Source organism: Phocoena sinus, chromosome 10, assembly GCF_008692025.1.
Source record: "Phocoena sinus isolate mPhoSin1 chromosome 10, mPhoSin1.pri, whole genome shotgun sequence".
In the NCBI taxonomy this organism is placed as follows: domain Eukaryota; kingdom Metazoa; phylum Chordata; class Mammalia; order Artiodactyla; family Phocoenidae; genus Phocoena; species Phocoena sinus.
In genome coordinates, this window is record NC_045772.1 from 46,903,419 (window position 1) to 46,926,250 (window position 22,832).

Below are 22,832 nucleotides of genomic sequence, written 5' to 3' on the forward strand. Positions count from 1 at the left end.
AGCATTTATGCATGTCTATTCCTAAGAGTAGTTCTTATAATAGTTTAAGTTATGATGATACCTGAGGCAGCAGGGTATGGTGATTAAGAGCGTGTGCTTTGGAGACAGACACAGAATTCTACTCCATTTCCAGCTTGGCCGTGTCCCAGCTCTATGACCTAAGGCAAGCTACTTAATGTTCCTTCATTTACAAAATGAAATAACTTAATACCTCTGTCCTGGAGATAACAGATTTAAGGCACATGGGAGCATGACAAGCCCAAAACAAGTGCTCTCTTCCTACTATTGTTGTTATTAGGTCATAAACTATTTAAATTATTATAAACATGTTTCACATCAGTATTATGCAATATTTAGTCATTGTCTGTTGTTCACTGCAAACACGGAAACATTTTTCCTGGATGACTAGTAGTACTCCATTTTATACGTGGCTGAACTTCTGATAAATTGCATTAAAAGAAAGCTTTCTAAAAAAAAAAAAAAGAAAGAAAATTTTCTAGCAGGAGAGAACTCCATGTATCAAAAAGAAAAGACTAACAACAATTTTCTTGTATAAGTGCTTTGTATAAGTTGTCAAAGAGAATCTATCAAAGGCAGTGTCATTTTTGTGTAGTGTTTGTTTTTTATGTGTATGTGGCATATCAGCCATTTAAGGTAAGAAATCCTCTCTCTCTGTTTCAGGTAATGAGGTCATACTAATAGGAAAGTAACATGATATCATTGCATGACATTGTTTCTACCAAACAATAGATCTTAAAAGTGTGACTTATTTAAGGTGAAGAACAGGATCAGGGAAGCAACTTCAAAGACAGCATCACCTTCCTTAGTCCAGCCTTCACATTAATACAAGTTATAAAAAATATATATATGGGGTGGTAATGTCTAATAATTGTACTGTTACATCAGGTTTTACTTAATTCATTTAATTGATTTTAAAATGCTTCTTTAAACACAATTACTCAGGAACCATCTGAACAATATATCTCAAAAATTACAATACCGAATGGAAAATAAACCAGCATCGAATGAAATATAAAATTACAAAGCTAGAGGTGTCAACTAATTGAAAGAAGGCCATTTGAAGATTTCGGGCTTTGGGCTGCTAATATTAAGTGTACCAGGAATACCTAATAAAGGTGATCTCCAAGATGTCTTTTAGGATCCTAAAGCTCTGAATTTCTTTAATGTTTCTAGAAGGAAGTCAAAAATATTTCCCAAAGTTGTTTAAAATGTCTATTAACATATACAAATGATCTGCTTTTACTAGGGAAAGAAGAACAGTGTTGAACTATTTGTGTCTCCCATAAACCGAAAAGCAGGAATTTCTGATGCTCTGCCATCTGAGGAAGTGCTGCGTTCACTTAATATCAATGTTTTGCATCAAAGTTTATCCCAGTTTGGAATTACAGAAGTCTCCCCTGAGGTAGGCTGTTTCATGGAATATTTCATTTAAAAATTTGCACAGTTAGCATGACATGACCCAATTCTAGGAGGCTTTGAGATGAAAGCTGTTTATCGTGTGTTATTTGATAATATAAAAGTCTCCCTAAGGGTCAAAATTCTCTGATTTCACATTGCATATGTTTCTTCCTTAAGGAAGTTCATTTTCATGTCAAAGTTCCCTTTTTGACACTTTCTTCTCCAATCTTTATGGCCTTATAATTTATTTTGACTTATCCAACAAATTGTCCAGAAGAAAAGCCACTTAGGTATATTTGTCAATTGATTACTTTTACTGAATTTTACTGAATTTTGGGTGTCCCCAAAAACACCCTCAAATCTTTCCTCCTCAACAGGTTTACTCCTCATTGCCTTCATTGTCAAAATGGTCCCTTTTTTCCACTACCTTGGGATTAATTTGAAATGTGATTTTTCTTTTGCTGAGGAACCCAGTCTTAAGAACTATGAATATCTCCTTCATAGTGCTTTCTAAATTCGGCACTTTTCAGATTTCCCCCACCACTCCAATACTCTCATTCCTGAATAAATCCAGTCTCTTTTTTGCTTCACCTACTCCATCCCACTCCAAACTTGCTAGAATGAACATCATCCCAAACATATGTAATTAAATTCACAGAATCAAAGCATTAGACCTTGAGGGAACACATGCGAACATTTTAAAGATACAGAAAGTAAGGCCCGTAGAAATTAAGTGATTTCATCAAGGTGACAAAGCAAATGAGGTATAAAGCAATATTTAAAATCTAGATACCTTATTCCTAGTCTATTTCCCTTTGCAGTAAAGCACACTGCCTCTCATTACAGCAAATGCCACAGGTATGGTATAAAAAGCTTTGGTACAAGATTGAGCTTGGATCCCAAAGCCAGCACTTAAAATGTGTGTGACCTTGGGTGATTTAATCTCTGTGAGATTAAGTCTGTCTTTACATAGTATCAACCTCTCTGAGCCTCAGTTTCTTCATATCCTACATGAGTATAGAAAAAGAAAGGAAGGAAGGAAGGAAAAAAGTAAGGGAGGGAGGAAGAAAGGAAGGAAGGAAGGAAAAAAAGAAAGAAGGGAGAAAGGAAAAGAAAAGGAGAGGAAAGGAAAAATGGGTAGAGTCCTTATCTTATAAACTTGAAATATGAATAAAATTTTTAAATTAAAAAAAAAATACATGGAGGGCTTCCCTGGTGGCGCAGTGGTTGGGAGTCCGCCTGCCGATGCAGGGGACACGGGTTTGTGCCCCGGTCCGGGAAGATCCCACATGCCGCGGAGCGGCTGGGCCCGTGAGCCATGGCCGCTGAGCCTGCGCGTCCGGAGCCTGTGCTCCGCAACGGGAGAGGCCACAACAGTGAGAGGCCCGCGTACCGCAAAAAAACAAAAAAAGAAAAAAAAAACATGGAAATCTTCACAAAGAGTAGGCACTGAACAAATGTAATTTGACTGCAGAATGAAAATGTATTTCATCATTGAACCATGACTGTAATAACAACCTCCAACTGGTCTTCCTGCATTTAGTGTTGCTTCCCTCCTTGCTGTCTCTGCTGCCAACCCCAGCTCACACACGCACGTGCACATGCACACATCCACACGTGCACGCAGTGTTTTCTTTCTTGCCACCAGAGTAACTTTTCTAAAGGCAAATCTGGCCATGCCCTCCTAATGTCATGACTCTTCTTTGGCTTCCTAAATCCTGTAGAATCAAGTCTGGATTTCATAATATGGTATATGGTTCTTTGTGTGCTGAGTTTATCATTGTTGAACAACACTCTCTTAGTTTATGCTTCAGCCATTCCAAACTATTAATAGGCACCAGGACACCCCACACCATTTCTTCCCTCCATGCCTGTGTGTATGTTGGTCCGTCTGTGCACCTTTCATGTTTCAAGATCAGTCTACTGTATAGTGAAGCCTTCCCTTGTACCTCCACAGATGTGGGCGCTGGCTTTGTGTTCTCATTGAGCTTAGTACAAAAACCCCTTACCCCACGTTGGCCTTCATGTCCATCTCTGCACCGTCGTTCCTTGAGAGCATTTCATTTCATTTTATCTGTGTCTTCAGTGCCTTCATTCAGGGCCTGGCATACAGTAGGCATACAAATAGCCAAGCGCTCGGCTAGGTGGTGTCCAAAGTCAGAAAAGTAAATGAATAAGCAAACACACACACAAACAAATAAAATCAGATTTTTGCTTTCAATGAGTTCTAATAAGGCAACAAGAGACAAGCAGATAAGGAAAATACAGGGCTATGATAACATAACCGCACTGTGCCATGGGAGTTTTGAGAAAGAGGAGGTCCCTTCATGCTTCAGAGAGACCAGGAGAAAGGTCAACATGAGCTTAAACACCCAGACCCCTCCCCAGCCCTCCCTGTGTGTGACTCTGAAGGAGCTCCCTTTTGTACATCAAACCAAACTCCATGCCCATAGTCCAAGCCCCTCACAGACTGACTTCCACACATCTTGCTCTGGACAATTCTTCTTTAAAATTTTAAAAGACCATTAGATTAATTTATTCTGCTTCCCATAAGCTTTCAGTGAATAAAATAAGCATTTCGCCCTGTTGCTTTATTCTGAGTTTAAATGCCATTCTGAAGGCTTTAGGAGTATGGCAGCTTAGTGAGTCAGCCAGCTTTGCAGACCAAGAGAAGCTCACCATACCAAAAAATTAATTAAACTCAAGTATTTGGGGGTCCTCCAACACACCTCAGACTGGTGAAGGCAAGGAGCTTAGCCTGAATGCCTGTCACAGAACGATTAGCCCTCAATAGACCATAGGTCTGTATTGCATTTGAATAATGAAAGTGTATTTGATGATCAAAATATGATATTTTCTTATAAAATTCTGGGAATCTAAAAATCTAGGAAATCTAGAAACTATTATATTACAGGAGACTGGGAAGTATTTTAATTGGATATAAGGAGCATTTCATCAGGGACTGGTGTATTGTTTGAGCGTTTTGTTCTGGCACTTCTAGAATGGGCCCAGCGGTACCCTCTGATCGGAAGCTCTAACTGCAGACAGGAGAGAGCCGTCTGCAGTGTGCACAGGCCCTCAGAGGGAGCTTCAGACACATACAGTCCAAGAGGCGCTGCAAAAGTATTTGTTGATAGTTGTTTAAGCTGATAGGTATTCTGTGAGTTTTCCCACTTCTTTATTCATCATTTGTGGTAAATGTGTAGTAACAGCTTATGCCTCAACCCATTCTTTCACATTTCTATCTCCAAATTATAGCTCTGTTATGGTAACATGTTTATTACCAGAACAAAAAAAGGAATATTGGTATTTTGGGTTTTCATCCTTTACATGGATTACAGAACATGGTGAATGCTGTCTCAAAGCATCTCTTCCTACACTTTTATTAATTACTTTTAGGGAAGGGTGTGGTTTTTGTTGTTGCCATTTCTTTATTTGCTTGATTTTATTTAAATCAGAAACGACTCTTGGGAAACAAAGACAATTACCAAATAGAGATTTCCTTTCACTTATTCATCTATTTTTATTTCAAATTTAAGTTTCTTGAGAGACAAAGATATTATTTCTTTTATATATTTATATATGGTACCTAGAACATTGGAGGACCTCAAATATTATTTTATAATAAGATGCTCCTAAAAATTAAAAACCAGACTTCCTCTTGCCTAATAAGTTAAATCTCAGGGAAATAAAATTAAATGCATTGTTTTAGTTTCTATTTTTAGATGTTTTTACAAAATTAAATGTCTGTTGAAGCAGTAATTTTGCAATGATAGTGAAAAAAATGATTTAGGATTTTGTTGTTCAGTTGCAAATTACCACAGTTTCACAGGTCTTATGTTTCAAAGGAGGAAGTTACCTTCTTTAAATAACAGGACAACATACTGACTGATACTTTCATGGCATGTTTACAAAGAGAAAAAAAATCATACCAAATAAATATAATCATAATCCACGAGTTTAGTGATTGTTCCTTTAAATATTAGCCAGCAGTCTAAAGAATTATATAGCCCTAACCATACAGTGCCGAGGAGGAATGCAATCAATGTTAACATGGGTCAGATCTCTCAGACCGAATTGTTTACCTTGTGCATGATACAGTGGAAGTTTGGCATTTATCTAACAAAACCATATTGTTGTAGGATACAACTCACTTATCTGCCTAAATCAGTTAATTAACCAGCTAATTTATAACCTTTCCACTTTATTCTTATTCTGTGTGCTCCATCTCTCTAAAGAGATGTAGCTCTGAAAGTCTCTGTATCATCTCTCTAGCATTTGGGGTCAGAATTGGTTTTAATAAAAAGAAAAGAAAAGAAAACTCTGGTATATCAAATTATTAAACAGGATATAGAGAAGCCATTGCTATTGGTACCGGAAACTGCCCAAATTTTATACAATCAAACAAAACAAAACCCAGCAGCTTCTTTCACTGCCACAAAGCTAAAGGGAAAGTGATATTGTTGTGACATAAGACGTTAAGATGATGCAGCGCATTGGTTTGACCCAGCCATGGAGCCTCTGAATTATTGAACCTTCAGTCCCCTGTCAAAATGTAAAAGGAATGGGCTTCCCTGGTGGCGCAGTGGTTGAGAGTCCGCCTGCCGATGCAGGGGAGGCGGGTTCGTACCCCGGTCCGGGAAGATCCCACATGCCGCGGAGCGGCTGGGCCCGTGAGCCATGGCCGCTGAGCCTGCGCGTCCAGATCCTGTGCTCCGCAACGGGAGAGGCCACAACAGTGAGAGGCCTGCGTACCGCAAAAAAAAAAAAGAAAAACAATGTGAAAGGCATCACATTAACCTTATACAAAGGTTAGATTGGAGATTCTTGTGAATTACAATCTTATGACTTGTGGAATCTTAACTACAAACTTTTCCATTTATTACCCTGCCCTTATCAAGGTTTTTAGATCTCTGTACAAATATAGTAGTGCTCAGCAGGGCTAGCATGACTCAGAAGGAAATCTATTTACCAAGAAAGTGCAGTGGCTAAGTTCTAGGAGTTCAAAGCATGTGTCTTTCTAAGTGCTGGCGGGGGATGGAGGGGTGGGAGGTTAATTCCTCCATCATTACTGCTTTGGTTAAAAGAGAAAACAAAATAGATTTGTCTTAAGCAGAAAGGAACCTGTTGGTATTCCAGGAGGTGTGGAACTATAGTAGGAAAAACAAGAAAGGAACCAAATCAGGTTAGGAACACAAAATCTCTTTCCACCCACCTAACCACTCCTTTTTTAATCCAAATTTTACATGAACTAAAGCTCAGATCCTCACACTTAAATTTGACAAGTTTATGCTACCTACTTGAGGGCTTAAGTGGTTTGCTTTTATAGCAAGCAATAGATGCTATTTATTTTCCTGCAAAAAAACTCATTTCCATATTTATACTTGATTTCTACAAGAGTCTTCTCTTAGTTTCCAGCTATGTGTACAGAGACATAGGAATAAAATATGATCTGGCTAAGGTCAATGAGTAAAAGACACGTTGTCACTTGACCCCAAGATTTCCTTTTCAGGACATATTGGTTTCTACTCATTTCATCAAGCAAGTATTTTCAGATTCTCCATCAACTTACCATTTATGTATTTTAAAAACATGCATAAATCGTTTCTTGCATCTATAAATGTGTCTATGTCTTAAAGAAGGCAAGGTATTACAGTGAGCATATCTATATTTTACAAGCAAAGGAAATGGAAACTCAACTACTTCAAGCAAGAGAAGTCTTCCTCACATAGTTATTGTAACCACAGTTGAACTCAGAGATCCTTTCCATTCTGTTTTGTTCAACTCCCCACCAAGACTCGCTTGAGTTTCAGGATAAAAGTTTTCATAAAATATTTTTCAAGGCAAATATTTCTTTTTGTCTAGTTTACAAATGTGGAATGCATTTTATTTTTTTTCAGTCTTGAAAAATAATTAACAATGATTTCCAGGTTCAGACACCTACAAGTACAGGTTTTGCTGAAGGCTTTTTTTTTTTCTTTTTGAGACAACTACTATTTATTTCTCATGATTCTGTAGGTTGACTAGGATCAGCTGGGTGGTTCTTCTTTTCCACATAGTATAGGCTGAAGTCATCCCAGGGGTTACATTAAGCTGGGAATTCATCTGACGCTGGAATGCACAAGACGACCTCTCATTCTCCAGGGCCACTCTCCATGTGGCCTTTCATCATTCACTATCATGCTTCTCAAGGCTTTCTTAATCATTAGAGACATCTCAACCAAAAGGGGAAAAAGCAGACTCCAACAAAATGTAATTTTAGATGAGTGGGAGCATTTGACTTGATTTAGCCTTTATATTTTTTTCCTAATTGTGGACCATTTGGTTTCAAGCTCAATTTTCTTTAACCATAAATCTATAAATTTCACTGAATTGTTAAATTTCATTGCCTTATTATAAGATGTGATTTTAGTAGATGTGCTTTTTTAAAAAGAAAGGGTAAAATAAAACTAAACCACTCATTCACATGTTATTCATGCTTTTTCTCTACCCTTCCACCCTTCAAATAGTAAGCTAAGTAAATAAACAAAGAGAGAAATAAATTAAAGTAAAACTATTTTCCCTTTTAGTGCCAAATAATTCTGGACACTCTGGTGTTCCCTGTTGCTTTAAATAAAATATAAAACCCTAACAATTTATGTGGTTAAAGTGGTACATTAATCAGATTTTGACAAAATAGACTGCATTTTTTAAAAAAAGATTTCATAAAAGAAAACAAAAAAAAGGCAATGCTGCCGACATTGTTGCTCTGTTTATTGATGCATCATGAGATTTTGTTTGCACCTGTTTCACTTCTGTTTAAAAGCAGAGAGCAGTATTACAGCACGTAAAGCAGGGTGTTGATGTTATGGGAGGAGCCTGAAAGCAGAGTAAGGAGAGCTTCATAAACAATTTCCTCAGCACAGAAAAGAACAGAACTCTCTCACCTGTGAACCAGGTAGTTTCCAAGAGAGACCCTGAGGGACACTCACAAAGCCTAAGGCCCTATATGCCATGTCGGGCATGCTTGCTCCTGTACAGGAGATAAAATAGCGTCTTAACGTATAAGAACGGCAATCCAGTGTCTTAGATCAGATTGAGAAGCAGCTCTGGCAGCGGGGGATGTAGGTGTGTTCTACACTGAATGGAATCAAGCTAAAAATATGTTTAGTGTCTGATAAGAACGCCAGTCTCCTCAAGCTCTCATTTAACATCGGACTTTCTGTTTTGCTTTCAAAGAAAAATGTTTTACAAGGGCAGCATGAAGCGGACAAAATCTGGAGCAAAGAAGGATTTTATGCTGTTGTCATTTTTCTCAGCATATTTGTTATTATAGTAACGTGTTTGATGGTAAGTTTGCTTCTTTATATATTTTATCCTTTACTGAGCCCACTGCTTAATATTATTCGATATATTGCCATTCAAAAGAATGTTGAAAAGACTGAGAACAGAAGCAAGACTATGACCCTGATAGGTTGGGAATATTTCACATCTGACAGCAGAGTGATAGCTAAAGGAAAACCTAGGGAATTATGGATTCTGACCTGAAGAATAAGGCTGTAATTGCACTGAGGCTTTTCGTAACTTGATCAACCCTGAGAACGAAGTTTTAGAAAGTGATTTACCGAGGTCAGTGGAATCCTCAAAGCCATTTAAGTCTCATGGGTACACTTTGGACTTGCTTTATTTCTTCTTTTATATTATCTTTGTGCAACTTGGGAAAAATTTTATAAAGAAATATGTCTTGGGGCAAGCTTACTTCTTAATGAGTAAAAATAAGGTTTTGTTATTTTTAAAGGGCCTTGAAAGTAATATATGAAATTCCAGGCATGAAAAGGAGATGATTATAGGCTAAAGGGCTAAACAATCCATAATCAACTAATTTTTTAGGTGAATGAATAACGTAAAAGTATGAAAGAATACACTGCAAATAGCTCTGTAAATTACAAATTATAGATATGAAGACTTTAAAAGTGTATTTCATATTAAAAACATAGAACCCCAAGTAAACCTAAACACACTAGACTAGGCAGTGCTCTTTGGTACTGAATGAGTTAACAGTTACCTTTCTAATAGAATGATAAGATTTTCCTATTCTTTTGAGAATTCTGTGATATAACTTAAAATATTTGAAGTTTGCAGATGGGTTTTAATATCTTTTCTTCCTGTGTGCTATGTTCTTTTTAATTTTGCACATTTTTAAAAACATTCCTTCCTTAGTTTTTAACAGCCCCCCCCAAAGACATCATGCTAATTATTCTTCCCACAAGCAATAGTGTTGCGAAGTGTCTTAATGGATTTTGTTTATTTCTGCTCCTCCTCCTGGAAGAGGTTTATGTTAGAAAGGTTAGGGCTCCGTTTGGAAAACAAGAGGCTGAGTGGGTCTCAACTTGAAGGATATAAAACAATTAAGGCCTTGAATAGCGTGAAGATGGGCATATTTCCTAGAATGTAAAATACAGAAAGTAGCAAGCTCCCGTGCACTCTGAAGTTTCTATTATCATGAATTTAGAGGCATCTCCTATGGGCCAGGCACTAAGAGAGAAGATTTCTAAAAACTGTGACAATATCAACAAAAGAATAATTTAAGATTTTTATATCTTAAATAGTGGAGATTAAGGGTAAATAATTTTAATGAAAGTTGGAGGTTTTGTGGAAATTTTGGCAGAGACCTCTGGGCATTTTTTAGGTAGAGAGGATGTGGTTCCTTGTCATGGTTCATTGTGTTTTAAAATATGTGGTTCTTCTTTTTTAAATAAAGGAAATCTCAAGTGTTGTCCTCCCTCTCATAAGTCACAATTAGGGTATTTTTCTGCTTGGAACGTTGGAAGGAAGGGGAGGATCGAAAGGGATACAGAGTGATAAAAATAGAGATTATTCAGGGAGTAAATACTTACAATTCGGAAGAGCAAAGGCAAGGAGGAAAGTGGGAAAGCAGATTCTGGAGCAGCTGGTGAGTCCTAGAGGGCTGAGAGAGACAGAGCAGAGGTTGCCATTCACTTGTTAGATATGCTCCAGATTCTGCATCTCCAGCTCAGGGAGCGCCCCTGTATCCACCATGACTGGATGAACTCCTGCCTGACATACTGATCGCAAGTAGTAACAGGACTTGTAGTAGCCACACCCTCAACTACCTGGGGCCAGGGAACAGCTAACTCTTCCTTTCCCAGTGTCTGCAAAACATCCATGTAAAATTCAAAAATCTAAATAAGGCTACTCCAAAGTTACTAGAACAAACTTAGAAAGGAATGTTTCAGAAGTGTGTAGGTGATTGCTCCCTACTGGGCTGGTAGGTAGATTCATCCATTCATTCAATCCAGGAATTCCTGCAGAGGGCTCTCTGTGAGCCTGTTGTTGGCCCTGTGGACAAAGGAAGGAACAAGACAGATGAGGTCCCTGTGTTCATGAGTCCTATAGTCCAGAGGGGTACCCAGACAATAATTACATTAACATTTTAAAAAATCAAGTAGTGACCGTATTCTGCGATTCCGAGTATATGACATTCTGGCAGAGGCAAAACTATAGAGACAGTAAAAAGATCAGTGGTTGCCAGAAGCTGTAGGATGAATAGTTGGACTTTTAGGGCAGTGAGACTATTCTGTATGATACTGTAATGGTGCGTGCATGACATTGGGGATTTGTCAAAACCCATAGAATGTACAACACTGAGACTGAGCCCTAATCTACATTCTAGACTTCATTAACGATAGCATATCAGTGTAGGCTCAAGAGTAACAAGTACGCCATGCGAATGCAAGACGTTAATGACAGGGAAAGCTGCTGAGGGAGCTATGGGAGAGGCGGTATATGAGAACTCTGTGCTCTCTGCTCAGTTTTTCTGTAAACCTAAAACTGCTTTTAAAAAATAAAGTTTATTAATTTTGTAGAAACTCAAAAGCCTTAAGGGCCATGAAGAGATGATAGTGAGCTGAAGCAATAGGTAGTGGAGCAATCGGAGACATCTGAGACATACGAACAGGTAGGGAAGGGGCTCCCTGGCAGAGGATACGGCAGGTGGGGCGGCTGGGCCTCGCTGGTTTCCAGGAGAAGGCTGTAAGCTGAGTGTTTTAGGCAGAGCTTTGATGTGATCTGATTTGTATATTTTAAAAGACTGTGGTCTCTGTTGGTGGCAAGTGGTTGGGGACAGAGCTTGAGGTGAAGTGTGGGAGTAGGAGGACCCTTCTGGCAGCTACTGTATTAGCCTGATGAGAAATATGATGGCGGCCCAGAGTAGAGGGTGGTGGTGTAGATGGAGAGGGGTGAAGGATGGAGATTTTTTTGCAGGTGGAACTGACAGGGCTTGCTGTGTACTGATTCTCTGGGAGGAAGAAAGAGAAAAATGAAGGATGACTCCTACATTATTTGACTGACTACCTGGATGGGTGGTGCTTCCATTTCCTGGGAGAGGAATGCATTGGAGATGGCAAGTAGTGAGAGAGAAGAAACACATTTTGATTTGTATTCCAACAGTTCTTGAATAAATAAAAGTAGTAGAATGATATATTTCAAACACTCTCTTACTTTTTAATGCGAAAGGGTCACTTTAAAAATAACAGGGGGGGCTTCCCTGGTGGCGCAGTGCTTGAGAGTCCGCCTGCCGATGCAGGGGACACGGGTTCGTGCCCCGGTCCGGGAAGATCCCACATGCCGCGGAGCGGCTGGGCCCGTGAGCCATGGCCGCTGGGCCTGCGCATCTGGAGCCTGTGCTTCACAACGGGAGAGGCCACAACAGTGAGAGGCCTGCGTACTGCAAAAAAAATAAAATAAAATAACAGGGGAACCAGTAGTACAGAAAGGAATTAATATTGATGGAAAAATAAATACTACCTGATAGACAGGATTAAGATGAAGTTAAATTTATCTGATACAGCTTATCCACTGACAAGTAAACAGTTCACATTTAAGGGCTAGTCAAATGTGATTCTCTAAAATAAGCTTATCTTTGTACTTGTTCAAATGTTTTTGATACTGATCTTGATTTAAAGTAAGTTTTTCCTTGGATCTCTCAGTAATAGTTATACTATCACTTTTGTGATTTTCAAACAAGTGTATTCTGGTTTCTGTTTCCCATAATTTTGTTGATTCCATGGCAAAGGAAAAGATATCACTCAGAAATTTCCCTCTGGCATTAATTATGTTTATGAAAGATCGAATGCCATTATTTGTGTCCAAGCCTTTCTCATATCATAGAAATTAAAAGCATGTGGTTTTATTATGAAATTATATAGGTGAATTGCTGTCATGGAGGATTATGTGCTCTGTAACAATAACATAAGCCTTGGCAAATTTTTTGAAATGTGGCATGTTATTTACTTTCCTTAAAATTTAAGAAAAAATGTGTGTTGCCAGGCATAAAATTAGACATGCATGACATTTTCAAATGTGTGACTTATTTAGCACCTCTCAAATGTGAATGTAGAGTGGGTGGTGCAACAAATAGACAAATACAATTTTCCAAGAAAAAATGTGTGGGCAACTTCCAATCCATTCAGTCTGTTTTAGGTGGAGGAATATATTACTAAGAAGAATTAGTCCTTAAGTTGGAATAAATAATAGAAAGAACACCATTTATCAACTACATTAGATCTTCAGTGCACTTAGAGGTTTATTAACAAGTGAAAAGGTATTTATGGAATGTAGGTAGAGCTGTCTATAAACCAGATTGCTACTGAAAAGCAATTTTAGAAAACACATAAGAAAGAGCTGTTTGGGTCAATAAAAGCTCTGGCTTGTTAGACCCATAGAAGAGCCATTCATGTGTCATCCAAAGAGCTTCTCTAGTCATGGTCTTGGTAGCTGAGGCAGGAAATTCTTTATCAGACTACCTACTATAGCCCAAGCATCACAAAGAAAATGCATGTCAAAGGTGGACATAAATAGCCATACTTTTCTAATATGTTATATATAATTCCTAAGGATTGAGGAAAATGGGACTAGATTCCTAGCTGAAACACTTTGTTTACAGAACCATTTACCAAAGTAGGCATGTCTCAAACTAATTTTCAGGTTTTTTCTGGTTAATAAAAACCATTTAGCTCAAAATACAACCCTCTCGATAATAAGAGAAATAATAATAACAATAATAATGATTATTTTCTTCCATTTACTGCCATTTGCTGGTACTAAATTTACTGCCATTTACTGGTACTAAATTTACTGCCATTTACTGGTACTAAATTTACTGCCCGGTACTAAACAATGTATTTTTTTTTTTTTTTTTTTTTTTAAACATCTTTATTGGGGTATAATTGCTTTACAATGGTGTGTTAGTTTCTGCTTTACAACAAAGTGAATCAGCTATACACATACATATGTTCCCATATGTCTTCCCTCTTGCGTCTCCCTCCCTCCCACTCTCCCCATCCCACCCTTCCAGGCTGTCACAACGCACCGAGCTAATATCCCTGTGCCTTGCGGCTGCTTCCCCCCAGCTATCTACCTTACTACGTTTGTTAGTGTGTATATGTCCATGACTCTCTCTCGCCCTGTCAAAACTCACCCTTCCCCCTCCCCATATCCTTAAGTCCGTTCTCCAGTAGGTCTGCGTCTTTATTCCTATCTTACCCCTAGGTTCTTCATGACATTTTTTTCCCTTAAATTCCATATATATAAACAATGTATTTTTAAAACCACTTTATTGACATACAAAAAGCTGCACATGTTTAATGTAAAAAACTCGAGTTTGGAGATAAGCACACACCCATAAAACCATCACCACAAGCTATGTCATGAACATATATATCACCTCCAAAAGTTTCCTCCTGCCCTCTTTATTTATTATTATTATTTTGTGTTGTGATAAGAGCACTTAACGTAAGATCTATCCTCTTAGAGAACTTCTAAGTATACAATACAGTATTATTAATTATAGGCCCTATGTACAAACACTTAATGTATTTTAGTTTCCTAATTTTACTGAAGCGGAAACCAAGAATCAGAGAAGATAAGTGACTTGACCAAGAACAAGCAGTGGGTGGGTATATGTGTGTGGGTATCTGAGGGGAGGCATTGGAATTCGAAACCAAGTCTATCTGGATTAAAAGGCTGGGCTCTTTACCGTGATCTCATGTATAAAGGAGTCACACTGTTAGTTTCTTCCAGTCCTGTCACACTATCTTGTGAACATCTATTTCTGGCCACAAAGGGGTCCAGGAATAAATGGGAATGCCTGTGTTAATCAGAGACATTCAACCCAGACAGAGGTGATAAATGTGTACCACACCATACCTGCTGTTGACACATCTCTGTTTTTGCACCTAGTATCTGGTACTGGACATCATTTTTACCCATCTTTCTCTTCTGGAAGCCAGTGAACTCCCAAAAGCGAGGATTGTGTGCTATCTTTGCGTCCACGATGTTGTTTCTGGAACGTAGTAGCAATTGATTCACATTTAAACTAAAAGAAATGAATGAATGAACTATTTCAGAACTAACTATAAACTACTGCAAAGGACAAATGCTATGACTTAGTTGGTGGCATCATTTTGAGATTTGAACATATTTTAATCCAAACAGATGTTTTGTGTGTTACCCACCTATGTGTTTTTTTATTGAAATATATTTGACATATAACACTATGTAAATTTAAGGTGTACCACTTAATAAGATTTTTTAAATGAAAATTATAAGCTGCAAAATAACTTTATAGGATTTTTTTTAGCTTCCTCTCATTTCTGTGTTTCTCTGATTCTCTTCTTCCTGCTATTATTTTCTTCTCCTGCTATAGTTTTGAGTTTTACAGATCCTTTCATTCAATATTCCATTCTCTTTCTTTTTTCAAATTACCAAGTGACTCTATTGCATCCCAAGATTGAAACAACAAGCTCTTAAAGGGAAAGTCAAAAATATTGACTTGTGGGCTTCCCTAGTGGCGCAGTGGTTGAGAGTCCACCTGCCGATGCAGAGGACACGGGTTCGTGCCTCGACCCGGGAAGATCCCACATGCCGCGGAGCGGCTGGGCCCATGGGCCATGGCCACTGAGCCTGCTTGGCATTCCTATGGCAGCTTTTAGGTTGAGTTTGGAAACAAAGTGCATTCATATAGAGAAACATGCATATGGTATATTCCAGATCTTTATCTGTGCAGAGAAAAATTTCTGACATCACTTTTCCAGAGGCTTTGGAAAAGAGGTTGGGAAGAAAGCTGTGGGGATTTAGAAGACAGAGTAGAGTATAATGGTTACAGGCATGAGTCAGGAAGCCCAGATCCTAGACTTCATTTCTAACCTACCATAAATTATTCAACTGCTCTGGGTTTAAATGTGAAGTGAAGAGATTATACCAGATTATTTTTAAGGTCCCTTATGCCAGTTTCTCAACAGCAGCACTGCTGACACTTTGGACTGGATAATTCTGTCAGAGGGGAAAGGGGCTGTCCTGTATATTGTAGGGTACTTAGCATTTTCTCCAGCCTCTGCCCGCTAGATGCCAGGAGCACCCTGCACACACCCCAGTACCACAACCAAAAAAGGTCTCCAGACGTTACCAAATGTCCCCTGAAGGGCAAAACCCCTGCCGGTTGAGAAACACTCAGTTAGAGCTCAATTCCATGACAACTGCTCTATTGCCAAGTAGCAACCTCTCCAATTCTTTCCACATTTTGTCAGACAGCCCAAATCTCTCTGCTGAGTATTTAAACAGTGTCTTAGAAGCGCTGTATATTCTCCAAGTTCTGCTTTTCCCTAATTAAAGATGTATAAATCAGTTTTTACACGTACTACATAGCTATAGATGAAAAATTTGACCTCTAAACAGAGATAAAGTAAACAGATGACTGTAAAATATGTGGCAAAGGTTCTCCATCAAGAACATAAGCTCGCGAATGGTAAAGAAGGACTTTGGACTTGAACTCGTTTTATACTAACATCATCGTAAAAGTCACCTGTCAGGAACTAGGGAGAAGGTCGACATTTTCTTGGCTTTCTCATTTCCATTTTTGAAATATGCTTCTCCAAAACCCAAATGTAAACAGGCAAGTGAGTGTTTTATTTACATATTACAGTTAGATGTGGAAAACTTAGAATATACAATATATGCATTATCTTCTATTAAATATATTTTTGTAAAGTTACAGATATGTCTGTTTTTCTCATTCAGGAAAATAACTTGCTTACAATTAAAAACATAAAAAGCTGTCCCACCTTAAATTCTAATTGCCTCATCTTTTTAGTAATTAGGTATTTAGCTTAACACAGATGTGTCATCTGATTGATATTGTTCTAGTGTGGTTTGTGTTTGTGCAGAATGGCGGCAAATTGCCTTTTGAGGGTTATAGAAACTGAAAAGAAGCAGTAAGTTGGAAAAAACCTCCCCATCCTTAGGCATTATGCACGGGGTAAGGGTATTCATCTTCAGTACTTTAATATGTATATCTAGTTACACCTTATATGTTCATAGAGTCCTTTTCCTTAAAGAGAGCTTTCAATGTACAAAAGATATACTCAGATTTGGTGCTGTTGAAACCCAGTGGTGAGAATCACATCGGCAGCCGATGTGATTTCAGAGTCAATCTTTAAGAAGGATGGTGTGGCGAAGAGCATGTAAGGGGTGGGAAGTGATCAGGCCTGTAAGGCAGAGCTACCTTTGAGTTTGGCTCTGCCACGGCTAACTGCTGACTTTGGACCAGCAGCTAAACGTTATTTAGCTAGACTGCAATTTCTTTAATGTATAATTAGGTCAGAAGGACCTCTAGTGACCGCTCTAACTCCCATTCCCTCTGTATCCCTAACTAAAAAGTCACTTAACATACATTCACCCCTATTTTTTATTTCTCTGCCTTCCTCAAACTTCTTTACTGTTATCACAACCTGAGATGTTGGAACTGAGACATAATTAAATTTCATTTTCATTCTGTGTTTAAATAATTCCAGAGCTCCCTTTCATATTACAATTTCTACTTCTTCAGTTCTTTATTCTGAGTCATATTTCTCATGATTTTGAGTAAAATTTTTCAAGAAAAGTAGACAGGTAATATATTTTCTGAGATGTTGTGTATCTGAGAAATTCTTTCTGTTGGCTTTATTCACATGAACATCAAGTTATCTAGGTACGGGGTTCATGCATCCTCAGTAATGTTCGTTTTTTCTCAAGTCACAAAAATTGCTTGATTTTCTTCTCACATTTACTCTTCTTTCAATTGACACACTTAAAAAAAATAAAACTAAGAACTTTTTTCGTTCCATATCCCTAAATTCCATAAGAACAGGGTACACTCTATTCTGTTCACAACGGAATACGCTGTACCTCACACAAGGCATAACGTAAGTGGGCACTGAAAAATAGTTTTGAATGACCTGCTTCCCTCTCATTTATTCTTGTTTATTATTTACCATGACTCTTCTCTGACATCCATATCCCGTCTTTTCTCTTGTTTTCATCTTCATTTGTTTATCCTTTGCTATAAATTCCAGGCAGTCTCTCAACTTTGCCATATCCACCACTGACTGTATTTTCTGCATTGTCAGCTCTGTTCTTTATTGCTTAAAAGAAGATTTACACCCTGCTGCTGAGTTTTCAGTTCTTTGAATTCTTTTCTTCTTAATCTCAGTCTGATACCTTCTCATCTTAGATTGTTGTGTTTTTATTTCATCTTGATTCTTTTTTTTATAATCATATTTTGTCAAATAGACTGTTTTTTACCAATATATTCTGAGATACTGGACAAATATTTTCTAAAATTTTCCTGAAATAAATTCTCATCAGTGTTCATCCTTTAACAAGAAAAAATATATATTTCAATCTTATATATTTTCAAGATTTCAAATATAGAGGTGACTAGAATTTAAAGGCAATTGGAGAGAAAAAATTAGCCTCAAGTCTAGTTAGAGTAAATGTGGTTGACAAGTGCCAGGACTGCCCTCTCCCCTAAAATAAGTCATTCAGCTAATGGACTCCAGAAATTAAACAGGGGAGTTTGATTGGCCTAAGGTTTTTTACGATGCTGCTGTCATCAGGGCTATAATTGCAGATTACAGGTTGAGTCACCACTACATGTGAATAACTTATCAAATCACCTCCCTGAGAACAGACTTGAAGAAACACAAGGACATCTACTCTCTGTAGGAACTGGAGTAAAGGAGTTATTATCAAGAAAAGAGAAAAAATACGAAATCATTACACGGTACATCTTAAACGTGTACAATGTTACATGTCAATTATATCTTAATAAAACTGAAAAAAATAAAATAAATTAAAAATATATAAAAATATAACAGTTAATAAGTATTTTTAAAAGAAAGGAGAGAAAGGTGTGGGGGGTGGGGAAGGCTGATAAAAAGGGAAGACTGAGGACAGGAAGGACAAACTTGGTCCACTGAAGTGTCCCAGCAAAGTCAGTCTAATTCTTTTAAAAGTTTAAAAGTTTTCTGGATTGAATTAGCCATTCTAGAAAGAACTCTGAGAATGAAGGAACATGATACTTTTGTGGTTTTTCTACATGCATTAAAAATTTAAAGGAGCAAGGGGTAAGAAAGGAAATGCTGGTTGCCCAAATTATTCTTTGACACATATCCTAAATTTACTTTTTTTCAAGTATTTGTTGTACTGGATACAAATCTCTGTTTCTATACATGTCACAAACCCCCATTTCATGGCTATTCCTTCTATAAGTTTTCCATTTCAGTCACTTTGAGTAAGAGCTTACATGTGATCAAACTGACATCTGACACTTTTATAAAATTAGCCATATTTGCTTTTGAATTATATTTGAGGAGTAGATCATGTATGTATATATTTACCATGTTTGTGCTCCATAACTAGAAACAAATAGCATATCTTTTTGAGGAAAATCCTCAATACCATAAAACTGAGAAATCATCCCAGAAAGCTTTCCTTACTTGTATTATCATCAAACCTTATTTTGGTTTGTCTTCTAGGTTGGGATGGAGGAGATCATACTTTGTTGTTGAACATGAAAAAATGTGACAGGAACCCTTTATATCTCCTTCTATAGATTCTTTACAGATTAAAAGAAAAATTTCAGCTTTCCCTGAGACAAGATAAAGAGAAAAATCAGGAGATCCACCTGTCACCCATTGCATTACAGCCAGCACAGGCTGAGGCAAAGACAGCCAACAGTATGGTCCAACCTGAGCAGGTTCCAAAGGTACTGAATGTGGTCGTGGACCCTCAAGGCCAATACACTCCTGAAATCAAAGCCACCACCTCTGTCTGCCCTTCTCCTTTCAAAATGAAGCCCATAGGACTTCAGGAGAGGTAAGAGCTTTTACGGGATCCCCCTACATGTTGTTGTTGTTTTTTTTAAACATCTTTATTGGAGTATAATTGCTTTATAATGGTGTGTTATTTTCTGCTGTATAACAAAGTGAATCAGCTATACGTATACATATATATATCCATATATCCATATATCCCCATATCCACTCCCTCTTGCATCTCCCTCCCTCCCACCCTCCCTATCCCACCCCGCTAGGTGGACACGAAGCACCGACCTGATCTCCCTATGCCATGCGGCTGCTTCCCACCAGCTGTCTATTTTACGTTTGGTAGTGTATATATGGCCATGCCACTCTCTCACTTCATCCCAGCTTACGCTTCCCCCTCCCCGTGTCCTCAAGTCCATTCTCTATGTCTGCATCTCTATTCCTGTCCTGCCCATAGGTTCTTCAGAACCAATTTCTTTTTTATATTCCATATATATGTGTTAGCATATATATAGCTCAGATGAAAGTGATAAGAGGGTCACTTTCTACAGATGATTTAAAGATGATCATAAAACGGACTGAAAGTCAGACTAATTTTTATTATCATCATGCACCACCAATTCTGAGCAAAGTCAGGGGTTGAGTCCTTCGGGGAGTACCTATTCCCAGCATCGTGCCCTTCATAAGCTACTGCTGGGCATGTTTGAATTACAAGGAGCATAAGGTTAAGTATCCATTAATTCATTTAAATGAAGTGAATGTTTGAGAAAGGAGAGCACAGGAATGGTGTCTTGCTCATCTTTTGGTCCACATGGGAGACTGTAGAGATTAAGTGTGTGATCAGTGTTAAGTGGATTCCCTACGCCCTGGTCATCCCCACCCATCACCTCCCACTTCCTTCCTGCCTCAGAGCAGGAAAAAGCTCTTCTTTCCACAAGGGCTCCATGTCCTTTCCTCCCAACCCTGATGACTACTCCATCAAATTTCTTCCTCTATGTTCAACTGCAACCTTTTTGCTAATGCGATACCCTCAGCATGAAAATGGTTCTCTCTGGTATCAAAGAAACTCCCTTAATCCAATTCCTCCTATGGTCTTGTCTTTTCTTCCTTGTTCAGATGTGTCTTAAATGAGCAGAGTTTATTTGGTGCCTCATCGGTCTTCTTCAAGTCCTGCATCCACTGTTTCTCTCACATATGCTTGCCAAGTATATCAATGGTCTAACCACCAAAGTCAAAGCACACGTTTCGTTTCTTTTCACATCCAACCCTAATGCCTACTTCCTCTTTGAAACTCTCTTTCTTTGGCCTCCAGGACATTACTTTTCCAGTTCTTGGGTGGTTACTTTTAGGCACACACACACACTCCTTTCTCCCCTTAACTTCAGAGTTTTATCAAACAGGGAGATGGAGGTACTCCTTTAGGAATCAACCATGTAAAAGGTAGTAAGAGAAGAAGAGGTTGTGGTTGGATTACCCAGAAAGGAGAGAAGCGGTCCTGGGGTGAGCAATAGAAGTGATCAATGGGCAAGGAATATGGAGAAGGCAATTCAAGCATCACTTTCTCTTGGAAGCCATTACTTCCTTCCCTTCTTCCTGTAGCCCACCTACCAACATGGATTCAGCTCTGTCTCCTCCATTCCTCTCTACCCGAGTCCCATAGCCTTTTGTGCATACAGTATTTATAAACTTCTTAGGTATAGGTAAAATTTTCATTTACTAATCTGTCTTACCCTGTAAACTCTAAGCTTCTTTAGGGCACATATATGATTGAATTGTCTCTTTGTCTCTTTCATATAGAACATAATTCCTAAAAAGCAAGAGCTCCTGGAAATAAATGCTTAAATGAATGAATGAGTGTTACATTGAATAATTCTCAGGTTAACGGCCAGTAGTTGTAGGGAAACACCTTGCTTATTCCACCATCCCTATTTTCAGCCTGCTTTTCTACCATAATTCCCTTGCTAAGATGGCATAGTGATGAGTTTTAAGAGTGATAAAAGATGAGAGACATACAGTGTTCCATATAGTAAGAAAACTTTCCTGAGAGTTTTAAGCCTTAAAACTTAATTTATGTTTATATGTTCTAATGGCGCTTTGAAAATAGCCTTGTGTTTTACAGCCTTCCATCTCCTGATCCCGGAGTGAAATAATAATCCTCTGTTTATTGCATGAAAGTCTGGCTTCATTAAAATCACCATGAGACCATAAAGGCTGTATTATGAGTCATTTGTCCCCAAAAATCTTTTGGGTCATGCCATATAAATCTCTCATCCCTGATGGAGAGAATGTATTACTCTGACATAATTGATAATAAAACATAATTTTAAATTAAAATTAAATAAGAGAAAATATAGAGACTTATTGCATATGCTTAACTGAGTACAAAGGATATACCCTGAAAGTTCTGAAGATTAAAGAATTATAAGGTGAGGGACAGAGCAGTCCCCTCATTTCTCCCTATTTCCAACTAGTCACCAGGTCATATTGATTCTTGCTACTTGGATTTTCTCATCATCAATTCCTCTCTTTGTAACCATCACCCTGGACCCAGCTCTCATTAGCTTTATATTTGAATTATTATGTCTTATGATTATAAAAATGACATCAGGACTAATGGTGTTAGATATTTCACATGTATTACTTTATTTCATCTTTTCTGTCTGACCTAATTCTTTTCTCTCCCTCAATTCATACTATACACTCTTCAGATTTATCTCGCTATAGGAATACTTGCATTATGTTATGTTGCTGTGTAAAAATCCTCAATAACTCCCCTTTGCCTATAGGATAAGGCACAGAATACCTTGCTGAGCCTCAGAGGTCCTGTACCATCTGGCTCTGATCATTCTCTCCAAATATGTTTGCCACTCTGCCCCCAAATAAACCCTCCAGTCTGTTCTCAGTGTGTCATGTCCCTGTCCACATGTACACCTTTGTTCACCTAGTTCCTCTTCAGCCTTCTTATATCTCTCTCTAGTCTCCAAATCCCAACACGAAACATACCTTCTACCTTTGTCCATGACACCTACCGAAGCCCATGGTGATTTTTAACACCTCTGAATTTTCACATGTACCACTCCTCTAGCAGTGATTTTAATTAAAGAATAATTTAGAAAGGGACTGAAACTGGTTTTTGATGGATTGTCCTGTCCCTTCACCAGCTTGTGAGAATCTTAAGGACAGGTACAGGCTCGAGATATTCTTGTGTGTTCCATGGTTCCTGCAAGCCCGATACATTGTAAACACTTGAAACATATTATGGAGTTAGTTAGT

At 38.1% G+C, this 22,832-nt stretch overlaps 1 protein-coding gene across 3 annotated transcripts in view; it reads left to right on the forward strand.

Moving 5' to 3' along the window:
* PTPRR (protein tyrosine phosphatase receptor type R) overlaps positions 1–22,832 on the forward strand; it is a 257,281-nt gene that overhangs the window by 146,747 nt on the left and 87,702 nt on the right. For all 3 annotated transcript variants that reach the window (XM_032646704.1, XM_032646702.1, XM_032646703.1), the window contains 3 exons: positions 1,268–1,423; positions 8,638–8,748; positions 19,349–19,611. In XM_032646704.1, coding sequence (XP_032502595.1) covers positions 8,746–8,748; positions 19,349–19,611 — 266 coding nt within the window. In that variant the 5' untranslated portion in view covers positions 1,268–1,423; positions 8,638–8,745. The remainder of the gene's footprint in view (positions 1–1,267; positions 1,424–8,637; positions 8,749–19,348; positions 19,612–22,832) is intronic.